The sequence below is a fragment of the Anomalospiza imberbis genome, chromosome 2 (genome assembly GCF_031753505.1).
Source record: "Anomalospiza imberbis isolate Cuckoo-Finch-1a 21T00152 chromosome 2, ASM3175350v1, whole genome shotgun sequence".
NCBI classification, from domain to species: domain Eukaryota; kingdom Metazoa; phylum Chordata; class Aves; order Passeriformes; family Viduidae; genus Anomalospiza; species Anomalospiza imberbis.
Window position 1 is genome coordinate 60,203,860 of NC_089682.1, and position 13,515 is coordinate 60,217,374.

General features: G+C 37.9%; 1 protein-coding gene across 7 annotated transcripts in view; it reads left to right on the top strand.

The window, feature by feature from the left end:
* The first annotated feature begins 228 nt into the window (after nucleotides 1-228).
* The window catches only part of PSPC1 (paraspeckle component 1), a 58,064-nt gene continuing 44,777 nt past the window's right edge, over nucleotides 229-13,515 (top strand). For 2 of the 7 annotated variants that reach the window (XR_010996311.1, XM_068181341.1), the window contains exons 1-6: nucleotides 241-724; nucleotides 2,352-2,653; nucleotides 5,166-5,261; nucleotides 6,255-6,451; nucleotides 10,015-10,099; nucleotides 10,998-11,106. Coding sequence is in view for 4 of the 7 variants with exons in the window: in XM_068181341.1 (XP_068037442.1) it covers nucleotides 338-724; nucleotides 2,352-2,653; nucleotides 5,166-5,261; nucleotides 6,255-6,451; nucleotides 10,015-10,099; nucleotides 10,998-11,106 (1,176 nt within the window). In the remaining 3 variants the exon portion in view is untranslated. Of the gene's footprint in view, nucleotides 725-2,351; nucleotides 2,654-5,165; nucleotides 5,262-6,254; nucleotides 6,452-10,014; nucleotides 10,100-10,997; nucleotides 11,107-13,515 lie in introns of all 7 variants that reach the window. The other 5 variants (XM_068181337.1, XR_010996310.1, XM_068181340.1 and 2 more) reach the window with 5 other exon arrangements.

Sequence of the window (13,515 nt, forward strand, 5' to 3'; positions counted from 1 at the left end):
CCCAGCGAGGGGCTCCTCTGCCTGGGCACGGGCTGAGAACACCACTGCTCCAACACAACGCGGCAGGGCAGCCGCGGACGCGCATCTGTCTCTAGGGGGGGAATGACGGATCTCCGCGGGCCCGGGCCAGGTGCGGCCGGGCGCCGGAGCGGAGCGGGAGCGGCGGCGGCGGCGCGGCCGTGAGGGGGAGCGGGGCCGGGGCGGGGCTTCCCGCGGGGACGGCACGACTCGCCGGGGTTGGCGGCGGCGCCATTTTGAATTGGCTGAGGGTCGGAGGCACGGCTGCCGAGCAGGGTTCCGCGTCCCCCGAGGGAGAACCCGCGAGGAAGGAGCGGATATGGCCGCGAATAGGAACTTGAAGCAAGTGCGGATCGAAAACAGCTCCCCAGCGGTGCCGCTGGGCATGGTGGGGGGCGGCGGCGGCGGCAACCTGAAAGGATTGCGCGGCCTAGAAGCGGAGAATGAGGCGGCGGCGGCGGCGGCCATGGCTCTGGTGCCGAGCAAAGAAGGTGGCAGAGATGAGGAGCAAGAGGTTGGGTTCACCATCGATATCAAGAGCTTTCTCAAACCTGGCGAGAAGAGCTACACGCAGCGTTGCCGGCTCTTCGTGGGGAATCTGCCTACTGATATCACCGAGGAGGATTTCAAGCGCCTTTTCGAGCGCTACGGGGAGCCCAGCGAGGTCTTCATCAATCGGGACCGTGGCTTCGGCTTCATCCGCCTGGTGAGGATCCGGGCGGGCCCCTGGGGCTGCCCCGTCTCCCTGGGGCTGTCTCAAAGCGGGAGACTTCGGTCCCTTTGCCCCCCGCCCCCTTCCACTCCGTTTCGGCGGGTGGAAAAAAAGGCACCATCTGCCTCTCTTCCTCCTCTCTGCTAGCACTGGTCTCTCCCGCCTCTTCTTCCCTCTTTCCCCTCCCGTGTTCGCCTCTACACATCCAAGCCAGACCTCTGCATTCAGAGTAGTCCTCCCAGCCCCTGGCGTTTCGGTCCCCGCTTCGCCCCATGGCACTTAATGCAGTTAATTTTAAAGAATGGGCAGGATTGTTTCGAAATACATCTGCTCGCACATCGTGAACACGGAACATAAAATCACGGAGTTGAAAAGGTTGCGGACCGCGGGTTGTTTAAATTACTTGTGCACAGATAAGACTAGATTTTTAGGGTAATACAGTCTTTGATTAAACACGCTTGAGTTAAGCATGCAAAAACCCGAATAATTCGAAAAGTTTATGATACTGTATTTAAATGGTAATTTAGTATGCGAGATTAGTTTTCACGATTGCTCTGTTTAAAATGCACGGATTTTTATCATTCTGGGACTAGCTTTAGAGCGCTTTAGGTATCTAGTAATGATTTTTCCATATATTTTACTGGTTAGGGTTTTTTTCTCTTTGGTTGTCGTCTTAAAATACTTGTGGCATTCTGCCATGCATCTTTTACCCTGAGAATTCCCCGGCCTGAAATAGCATTTTTATGGAGGAAGTGAGATATACTTACATCTCGTTACTCATTTTTGTGTTATAGAAATTAAAGTTTTTATGTGAACTTCCCTTTTTCATTACGTTTAGGGAATAGCTATATATATATTTTAACAGCTTGCCTAGCCAGTTGAACTGTGAAGAAATATATAAAGAATTTCCTTAAATGTCAGGGATTGCAGGTATCAAACGTGGTGAATATTTTTGAAGTGAGAAAAAAGGTAGTTGTTGATTTACACTGTCTCATGGATGTGGGTGCAGAAAGCCCATTAATGTGAGACAAATGACTAGATGAGCAAAGCAGGTAATTTCATAATTTGTTGATGAATGTTGAGCTGGACATCCATTGAGAGCAAGTGCGATATTTTCACTTATTTGAAAGCAAAACAAAACCCCAACCCAAAATACCTTAGATCCTGTAGTGTAATGTTTGAATATCGTTTCCTGCTGCTGTGAGCTATCGATGCCGAATATAAACATTTGAGTAGGTAAACGTGAAAAGCATCAACTTTCCAGCTCTACTCAAAACCTTTATAGAGCAGCAGCATCATAATGAGAATTCGTTAAATCCTCTAATGTGCAACAAAAAAATTTACTCCTGTGTTGGTTTTGGAATAAACCATAAGGGATAATAAATGCTTTTTTTTTTTTTCAATTAGAGGACAGAGGCCTTGTTGGTTAGCTTGTTGGGTTTTTTTGTTGTTGTTGGTTTGTTTTGTTTTTTTGATTGGGGGGAAACAAGTTGAATGATCCTGGTGCCAGTGTGCTCAAGTGAAGGAAAATAACTTTTCTACTTTTTGGGGAGGGCACACAAAAGTGATACTTACTGTCTTAGAAAATAAAAGATATAAAATATTTTATATCTTTATAAAGGAATCTAGGACTCTGGCTGAAATAGCAAAGGCAGAACTTGATGGTACTATTTTGAAGAGCAGACCGCTTCGGATTCGATTTGCTACCCATGGAGCTGCCTTAACAGTGAAGAATCTGTCGCCTGTGGTTTCCAATGAGCTGCTGGAACAAGCATTCTCGCAATTCGGGCCTGTGGAAAGAGCGGTTGTCGTAGTAGATGATCGCGGCAGAGCTACAGGGAAGGGTTTTGTAGAGTTTGCAGCAAAACCTCCAGCACGGAAAGCTCTAGAAAGATGCAGTGATGGGGCATTCTTGCTTACAACGTAAGTTCACAGGTTTTTGTTTGATTTTGTGAGTATATCTTCCAGATGTGAGCAAAAATTTCATTCATGGTATTCCCTAGTTCTTCTTTTGTTTTCAAATTCTGAAAGCCATAAGGTTAGAAATTTAAGTGGTTTGCATGAATACTGCAAATACTCTTGATTTTTTTTAAAAAAGAAAACCGTCTTTCTCTGCTTACTGTTTATAAGATTTCTTATTACCATATGAGAGTCTGAGAGCAAAATTCTGGATTTTTTTCTTGTTCATATGCAATATTACTTTTCCTTCTCTATATAATAAGGCATTTTCTGTTGAGACTTTATTTTCATTGATTGCACTCTTCCTGATCCCAGTAACAAAGTAACAAAATAATATTCCTTTGTTTCTTAACAAATCAGTGCGTTGCATTGCTGATATTTCTGTAGACTAAAGAAAGTGTTTATATCCCAAAAATTATCTGTGGCTTGTAAGGCCAGGATTGTCTCACTGTTTTAAAATGAAGACTGAGATTCTGAAGAGGTTTATACTCTTGATGTTTGGAAAACAATGTATTTCAAGGATAAGCAAGCTTGCAAATAGCAGCGCTTCTCTTGCATCTCCTATTTCTGTACTTGCCAGAGAGAGTTGTTAATTGATGTACTTTACACAGTCACATGTGACATTTTTAAATGCTTTCTTAAAAACGGTGTGAAATGATACATATTTATGATTTCTTTTTATTTCTGTGATTCTCATTGGGAAAATAAGGCTGTGGTTTCACAGTTCTTTTCCTGCTCTGGCTGTGCTATTCTTGAACTTCATGACACTTCCATGAGCCACTTGTGCTTGCTAAAACAACAGAAAAGCATTCATTTCTATGGAGGGCCATTGCAGTCTGTTCAAGCTCAGGAAGGTGCTTGCTAATGTCAGGTCCAGCAGAGAATAATGCAGGAGAAAATATTGCCAGGAGGAGTTGGCACATGAGTAAGGGGTCTGGAACTCCAAATCCTGTGTGCTACTGAACTGATTTGATGGTTACATAGTAAATTTAATCTGAATACATCTTTACTGTTTTTAGGAGGTGCCAGCAATTTGTTGTTATTCCCTGGGTTTTCTTGGCATTAGTAACAGAATGGAAGCCTGGTGAGCCAAACAAGGGAAGTAATGTAGTTCAGTGTTACATTAGTGCTATTCTTGGCATGAGAGATGTGGCAGGGAAAAAGAAGCTGGGATATGAGGGGAGGGTATTCTTGTTTTGCCAGCTGGATGGATCAGTTGTATTGAAATGACCATCTAACCATGGCCTGAGTGAATAAAAAGCACTTGATCGCTTACTTGCTTAGGTGACGTGTTCCCTAATGCACAGATAATTAGCATGAATCTGCTGCCATCTACCTTGATGTTTTGCTTCAGAGTCTAAAATTTTACCTTTTAACTGAAAACTCTTAGCCTAATCAGAACATCTTCCAGTTCCTGTTTTTAAAGGTATCAAAACTAGACATTCAAAACATTAGTGTTTTAACATTGTTGTTTTACATCGTAACTTGTTAGCACCACGGTTCAGTTGCATTTAAATAGCAGAACTGTCAGCAATTGCCATGCAGATGGCATCAGAAAAAGCAGTTGCTGAGTTGTGGCCTTTGATTCTGGACTTAATCTTTTCAGTGTGAACTTGGTGCACAGAGTAAAATATATTGGGGGTCATCGGTTTGGTTTGGTTTTGGTTGTTTTTTTGTTTTTTTTTTTTTTTTTTTCCCCTGATGCGAGACTGGGGCAGTAGGGGAAGATCTGCAAAGTGAAATAAAGGCATGGAACACAATAAACGAGTGCTGGTGTTTTGAAAATAATGTCTCTAGCACTCTGTGTTTTGTAAACTCTGCTCCCAAGACTGATGCAAAGAGCTTTTTACGCAATTCAGAGTTTTTACACTGCTCTCTTTGGCTCATACTTGCCTCTGGTTACTACATATCAAGGAAGCTGTTTTCAGCTTTTGAATTAGGATTCTGATTTTTGAGTATGTGGTTGTTCAAATAATGGATTTTAAGTAGCTTAAACAGAAATGTTTTTCTAATTATCGCTGTAATATTAATACCAAATTATCAAGCTGTTTTCAGTTGTAGAGTAACTTGCAGAACTAAGTTGTAGAAGTCAGTAGAAATATGAATAGGTTGTGCTGCTCTCTTTTGGGTTTGTTGCTTTCCCAGTACGATCATGGCCTCTGTGGTGCCTCTGATGAAAACAGAAAGGTAGTTCCTAGATATTTTATAATTATTGGTAGATGGTTTTGGTATTTTAAAAAAGCAAGCAGAACTGTGTCAAGTAAGTTGTGGTTTCTAGGCAGAGTAGCTGGATTTGGGCATAAAACCAATTATTTTCTCAAGGTAGTTCTTAAGATTGGGATTCATTGGAATTCTCTGATTTAAAACAAGACACAGGAATTACATGTTAGCTTTTTGGAGTGTTTCTTCAAAATGCTAAAATAAGTTGTAACTGCTTCTTTAATGATTCAGTTATTAAATTGAAAATGTTTTCCAGAACACCTCGACCTGTTGTTGTAGAACCAATGGAGCAATTTGATGATGAGGATGGACTCCCTGAGAAGCTAATGCAAAAAACACAACAGTACCACAAGTAAGTTGTGGTTAGCCTTTTTTAATAAAACATTGTTTACGTACTTAGTTATCTTTGTAAATATACACTGATTTTTATTTTGAGTTTGTGTAGCAGGAAGTAGTGCTTTTTGTGTCAAAGGATTAAATAGGACCTTCCCAAATTTCCTAATCATGGTAAAATTCAGACTTGGCTTGTTAGTCTAACAATTCTGTGCATTTAGTGCAGTAGAGAGATTCTTGGCCTACACTGCAGTCAGTAGGAGCTTGTTGCCAGCAAACTATAGTAATTTATGGATTAGGGGTGTGGTCTAATCCTATAGAGATTTTGAATACCCACAGATCTTTATGTTCTCTGAATAGCCCCTTAACTGTTTGCAGCCTCCCTGGCGCGTAAATCTTTGCAACTTCCACTGTTGAGGTAAAACTTTGAGCATGACGTGAGAAAGTGAATCATGAGATAGAAGTCCCTAATCTGAAAATACTAATTTTTTATATTGTAATTTGCCATTCATGTTGCTTGAATCTAAAATGTTTATTTTTATAAGACTGTAGAATACTACTTAACAATTTGTAACTGTTAGGTACAATATTAGTGTTAGAATGGGAAACGTAGGCTCATTTTAATGGTTACAGATTCTGGCTAATATTCTGGGCTGTCTAGTAGGCATTGACACTTATTTAAATAACTTGTTTAGTGAATTGACTGCTTGATTTAGAAGGCTGAACACTGTTAATCTCGTGATGCACCTTAGTATTTTGTATTGGTGTCAATACAAATTTTCATCTTAAAATTAAATAAATTGAATCTTTATTTGGGCAGTTTTTGGGAAATTGTCTTTTTATTTATCGTGGATTCTGATTTAAGCTTTGTCTGGTTTAGAATGTAGTCATCTGACAGGTTGATAAAAAGCTAGATCTACACTTGAAGTGATTGTGTGTATGTTCTCTGGCCGTTACAGCTGTTGATCTAAACGTGTCCTTCTGTACATTTTTACTGCAAAATTTTTATTAGGGAAAGAGAACAGCCTCCACGCTTTGCTCAGCCTGGAACATTTGAGTTTGAGTATGCTTCACGGTGGAAAGCTCTTGATGAGATGGAAAAGCAGCAGCGTGAACAGGTTGATAGGAACATTAGAGAAGCCAAAGAGAAACTTGAGGCAGAAATGGAAGCAGCTAGACACGAGCATCAGCTAATGCTGATGAGGCAAGGTAAAACCAGATCATCTACCAGTATTGAATTGTTTTGTCACAATTTTTTTTTTTTTTTGTATAGCATTGTGAGCTGTATACTTGGACATTTTGCTGGTCACCATTTAATTAAGTGCATTTAACTGAGAAAAAGGAAGGAATACTTCTCTGAGCACATATTTCTTGATGATTTGCAGAAATTAATTAAGACTCTGATACAGACGTGATTGTTTAATTCTGTTTACTTCACTTCCTAAATATATCTTTAGTAAAAAGTTTACTCAGCCTGTTTTCCCTGAATAGGCACATGTGCTCCCAGTGTGGAGCCACACTGTTTTTATAAGGTAGAGTGTAATAGCATAGAAAACTGCTTTGAAATGCCAAATAGTTGCTGCAGCACCTGAAATGACAACTGTTTCTTGGTTAATTTTCCAAGAAAAACAGTTGAAGCATTAAGTTTCATTGTAAGCACAGGTGTATATTGGAGGTGAGGAATGTGCACGTTAATGTGATCCAAGAATGCTGCTGACAATACACAGTACAGCCCTCCCTCTGCAGTTAGGCGCACATTGTAATTTTGTGTGTATGCGTGACTGAGACTTGTAAAGATGGTTCAGTGCTTAAGTTACAGGTTGGCTAAATCTACTGTTGAACTGTTGACTTATCTAATTGTTAATATTTAACAATGCTAATAGTCCTGTTCCAGAACTCATGCTCTTTCATTTCCTTTGAATTTATTCTCCTGTTTTCTGTACTTGAGGGCAAGATTAGAGATTACTTTCTCTTAAATTCATGTCTTAATTATGTGTTAAACTGAGACAAGATTACAGTGGCCTCTTCTTTAAGATAGAAAAGCACTTAATGGAAAACACCAAATTCAGAGTGTTTTTGGATAGTAGGGGTTTTTTAAGGACAACATGAAGGAAAAGATATTCTGCTTTTTGAATATTTGTTTAATGCCAGTTTTATATGAAAAAAGAGAGAATTATTCCTGCCATTAGAGAGCCACTAAACCATGAAAGCATGTGGTGCTACTATTCTAGTGATAAAATATGTTTCTTTTAGTGTGTGAGGAGGGCTTTTGCCCCTCACTGTTTGGTTAGCAGAGTACCTCTTTGGTACCAGGTAACTCAGAATTTTCTTAAAACAGTTAGATTGTTAGTTACCTGCCAACACTTGATTTTCAGAGCTCTAGAGATTAGTAAGTATTCCTTCTGTTTAAATCTTCTCAATTCTTCAGCTTCACTATGCATGAAAATAAGGTGATAATTTCACTTGTATTTTGTTTCAAAGATTAACTTCCTCTTGTTGCTCTGAACAGTGTGGGTCTAAGTTCATGCCATGCCAAGAATATTGATTATATTAATTGTATCACAGGATTGTGTAGAAAGATGCAATGAAGTTTCTAAGGCACCAGAACCTAGAATTAATACTTTTGTATCCCTGGTGCATGAAGTAAAATTTCAAGATGTATTGAAGTCATTATGAAATACGAAATAAAATGTTAAATGTCATGTTTTAGTTGTATAGGAGTTAAGAAGACAGGATGAAGGATGAACTTACTAGTCCATATGCTCTAGCAGGTGAAGGTTGTGTTAAAAGTGCTCCATGAGAGCTAGTAGAACTGGAAATCTAGAGCATGTTGATTTGAGTACTCAGGGTTTTGTGCTGTGATATTAATTCTGAAGGTAGATTTAATTCTTTTGGTATGTGTAATTTTTCACTTCGAAGTGTCATATTTTGACAGACTGAGTCAGAAGTAATTTGTAAAGCAGAATACATGTTTCCATGTGTAAGTAAATTGCATGGTATTTCTGATGTATGTACTGGTGGTATGCATCAAACATTTGTAAATATTCTCTCATAATGATGGTTAAATAGATTTTGAAAATACTGGAAAACGTGACTGAATTTAAACAGAAGGTTAATTTTGTATCACTTATATGGAAGCTTGGCATTTATTTTTCACCTTTAGAACATGAAAAATCAGCAGCTAAAACTGCTTAAAAGTCTTTGTGGAGTTGGTATTCCAGCTTGTAGGATTAACTTCTGAGGTGAGAGAACACCTTCACCTTCTGATGTCTGCTATGTAGGAGATTGAAGGTAAAACAAAGCCCTTGCCCTTTTATAAGCACAAGAAAGTGCAGAGGCTATTAATAATGCTTTCTGTTTGTTTTCTTTTTTCCCCACAGCTGCTTTAGTGCAGATTTTTTCTGTTCAGAGAAAGGGCCTGTCAATCAAGAATTACCATCATTACAGGTCTTTTAATATGAATGGCCCTTGTGTAGAGTTTGAACCTCTATATCTGTGTTTTCATCTGGTTTAGTAAGGCTTTCTGCCAAGATATGGCAGTTGTCAAATGATACTGAATCATAATTTGCTATGTTGTACTTTGAACATACTAACAATTTCCAGAAAGGCAATAAACTATGCTATGGACAAAAATTAGGAGAACAATGAGAAAAGTAGAGTGCTACACCTTAAGAACAAAGGACAGAAAATGGTAGCAGTAGAGAGAAATTAGGAAATCCTGGTCCTGTGTGCACAAGAAATAGGGAAATGCTGTATAAATTTGGAAGAACAAAGAACTGAAAAGGAAACATCTTATCCCACAGTGGACAGTGTTGTGTACAAGTTTGAGGAAACTGATTTGCATAACTAAAAAGATATTTTAATTAGTATAGTGGAGAAATGCATAGAGAAAATGTGCAGAACAGTTGAACTAAAGCATAAAAGGCATTTAATGGATGGTATGGGAAAATGTTGATTGTGGTTTCTATAAATAGTATCATGTTGCCAATGTCCTATGTAGTTAAACAATAAAAAAACCTGCTTTCTAACAAATGGCAAAATTATTATTCATTGAAGAAAGCATAAATTTCCAGGCAGAAATCAATAATGTGACTGGTCAGCAAAAGTAATTACTGCGAGTTATGCCCTGCTTTTTAAGGGCATTTTAAGTGCTTCATAGGAGGCTATGGCTGTACCTTTTTTGTGAGGTTAAAAGACATTTGCAAGTTGCAGTAAGCAGTTATGACAGATCTTCATGGAAATTCAGACTTCATACACCTGAAGTTCATATGACTTCTCTTTCTCTGATGTGTGCCATGTAGGGGTCTGCAGCAGGTAGTGGAGAGCATAAAAGTCCTATATAAAAAGAAATACAAAAATAAACATATAAAAAGAAATACAAAAATATTGTAGTGGTTTTCTTAGTAGTGTGATTTCAGCAGTGTACAGCGTTGTGAGAAAATTGATGCCGTATCCTAGATGTAAAACCAGGATATGATTTAAGGGATTGAGAGAGTTTTTTCCCATTGCTTTGAGAGCTTGAATCTTCTGTTTCCATAACCTGCTTTGGAGGCTTTGCCCATTTTGTACCTTTCTATGTTTGTAAGCCATGGATCCGGTGTTTTATTCAAGTACTAGACTTAGCTTTATGGAAACAGATGAGTTAAATGCATTGAAAATTTGCTTTAAAAACTTGAATGTTAGAACTGTAATCAGACAGTAATAACAATTTTTGTGTTGCTACATGATTGATTGGCAGCTTTTATATTTAAACGCACTTTTAATCCTACTAGATCTCATGCGTCGTCAGGAAGAATTGAGGCGCTTGGAAGAACTTCGAAACCAAGAACTTCAAAAACGCAAACAGATACAATTGAGGTATTTTGTCTTCTACTGTACAGAGGTGTGGCCACTGTAGGCCTGCATGAATTTAGATGTGTTAGCTAATCTTGCTTCTCAAAAGCAAGATGTGTGATGTTTCTGATAATATAATGCAATATAAAAGATTGGTTTTGAGTGTTGCTTGATTTTTTTCACTTATTTCAGGTCTGCTAATTTTGTTGTAAATTTCTAAGATTTCTAAGTAGTACAGAATTGTCTTAGCCTATTTTTTTGTTTCATATTTGTTTTAACATGACCGAAGCATTGTTGTAATAGACAGAAACATGCTTCTAAATTTTATGGGGCAGATGATCGGCATGTAGAATCATAGCATTGCAATCTTATAGTCTGACATGGGATTTTGTAAGTTTTTTTATTTGATATTCTAGTATGTTGAAAACAATTTTTCTTTTAGGATTTGATTCATGCAAATAATTGTTTTAATGCCTCTTGTAAAGTTTAAGAAAATAGACATAGTCTCATCATACTGATTTATACTTTATGTTAAATATCACAATAAATGTCAGTAAGATAAAAGGAACAGCACAAACACATCTCAGAATTAAAAATTGTGTCTTTTGGCACTGTTGAAATGTTTTAATCCATAGTGGCTTCTTAAAAACTGGGATATGTTAACCTGTTTACTGATATATAGCTGGAAAAGTAGGTATAGAATTGTATCAGTTTTGAAATTACTTGTATTCTAGTAAAAGAAAAACAAACCAAAACTTCAAAAGTACTCAAACTCATGAAGTTGAGCAGATTAGTGCCTTGCACTATGTAAAAAATAAATCATGGCCAGTTTTGTTTATATGATTGATCTTACCTTTGTGGCTGAGTGCAAGCCTGAACAGGTCAAGAGACTTAGCTGATGTAATTTTGAAAAATATCCTAGACATGAAGAAGAGCACAGACGTCGTGAAGAAGAAATGCTGCGCCAGAGGGAACAGGAGGAATTACGACGGCAGCAGGAGGGAGGATTTAAGCCAAATTTCATGGACAATGTAAGTACAGTTCTATGGTGAAAGTCCAAATTGCAAAAGAATTTTTTCATTACATTATTTTTATACTAGTTATTGAACTGCCATCTTTGTGTTGGCTATTTTCATTTCAGTATTTTCATTGTTCCCCTGAGTGAATTGCTACATACTCAGTAGTGTAGTTATTCTTTTGTATGATGACATCACTCCTATTTTTCCTACAAGCTGGTGATGTAACACTTCTGTTAATTGAAGGTGTTTAGATAATAATTTTTTTTACTTGGGAATTAAAATGTTTCAGTAAAATAGTTTTTCTAAGTGAGAGGTGATTAGAATCACCCATCCTGGTGTGCCCTACTCTGCCTGAAGGTTTAAATTTTAAACCAGTTCATGCTGCTAAGCTTGTTTGAATTACTGGTTTTGGTTTATGCTTAACTTACTAAGAAGGTTTTCAGAAACAAAAAGGGCAATATTGATTTCACATGGAGCCTAAAATTACTCTCCCTTTTGACCCTGTATAAAAGTAGATGAGGAGAACATCCAAATCATTACTAAAGGAGAATGAAAGATTATAAAGGTGAGGGAAAATTTGTCCTCACTATAATCTGTACATTATTTATATTAGTAAATTATGTATGCTCTGCCTCTAAAGACTCATCCTGCAGGACTAACAAAATGGTGCTATCAGAGGGGTCATATTCTAAATTTTTTTGGTCTAAGGGTATGACTTTTTTTCTACTGACCAGATCAGTTCAGTGAATGCAAACTATGTTGCAAATGCTTTATTTTCTCTTGAGTAAGATACCTTTTACTAGTGCAGCTATTCCTAGTGAGTAAATAATGAATAAGCAATTCACACAATGCTCTTTTACACTATTAACACAACTGTAGTGTGCAGGAGGGGATTTTGCTCCCCTTCACAGGTGCAACTTCACACATCAATCAGAAATGAACTGCTTGTTTCTCAGCTATTCCTGTGAAAGGAAAACCTGGTTTACATTCTATACCATGGAATTTTCTGTAGGGTTGCAAAGAATTTATTATGGATGTTCTGAGACATCCTGAGAGATGTTAGAAAATAAATGATTTTCTGTTCTCAGCAGGACATTTTTCCCCTCGTCTGCCCCTTAGTGTTTTTAGTAAAGATGGGGAGGAAGCAAAATAGTTCCTTTGATTTTATTAAGAGATATAATTTGTTTTTGCTCACTGTGTTTTGAGGGATTTACATCCAAAAGCAGATGGCAATTTATTTCCATATGTTCTCACTCTAAAAGAAAACTGCTTTCAGCACATCTTTTCTTCGGGGAAATGAAAACCAAGAATTCAGAAATCATACTGTCCTTTAGTGAGTTCCAAATATTATTAAACATAATTGGGGAAATAACATGTAACAGTCATCTCATATAATTTAGAAATAGCACTTAGTGATGACTTCTGTAGTGCCAAATATGAAATTTCATACCACTTAATGTAGCATCTTTTGGGGTTGCCTGACTTTCTGACCCTGAAAGCTGCTTGACAAAATCTTCTGGCTCCTCTGTGAGACCCCTGCTTCTTGCTGCAGAGCTGCAGTAATAGCAGGCTGGGGAGCCAACCCAAAGCCCTGGGATGGCAGTAGCTCTCTCAGATTCCATTGCCATTAGGAAGTTGTGGCCTGTGTTCTGCAGCTTGGAGTGGGGAAAACTAGATAATGTTGGCCACCACAGCCTTTACTGGTTTATTCTTACATCTGTCTTTGAGGTAAGAGTATTTAGTTTCTGTGCTTAAATTGCTTACCGCAGTTTGTCCATTCTTGTTGCTTATCTACATTTTAAAATTCCAAACCCTATATGAATAGAAAATGTTAAAGTTGTTGTGCTGGACTTGGCAAAAAAGTAGGATGGGAAGGGAAGAATAGTGGTTCAAATGGAAAGCATTTCAGTCACTATGCATAATTTTTATGACTTTTATACATCAAATTTTTTTGGAGGTGAAAGGTGGAAGACTGCTTTGGGAGAGTGTAGCTCTCCCACTCTGATGCATTACTGAAATTGTGTTCATCTGGACCTAATTAATGCACTGCAAGAATGTATAGATGTAGTTTTGCAGTAACAGCCCTACCAAAAACGTTTTAACTTATATATAAAGGACTATATATAGTACAGGTGTTGTTTTTTAAGCATCATATGAAATTGAAGTGGCATATACAATGATACATGAAAATATGTAGGCTCAAGACTAGTCTTTAGTATTCTGGTTATGTCTTGACTTAGATTTTACTTCTAATGCTCTTTAAACCTGCAAAGAGGAAAAATTGAAGCAAAATGGCAAGTGATGTGTTTACTTTCTTTAGCAACAGTTTCTAATCAGGGCAGCTGTGTGACTAAGCCTGCCTATCATTCTATAGATGCTTGTTTTAAGAACTGTAGTTATATAGTGTGAATGGGAATTTTA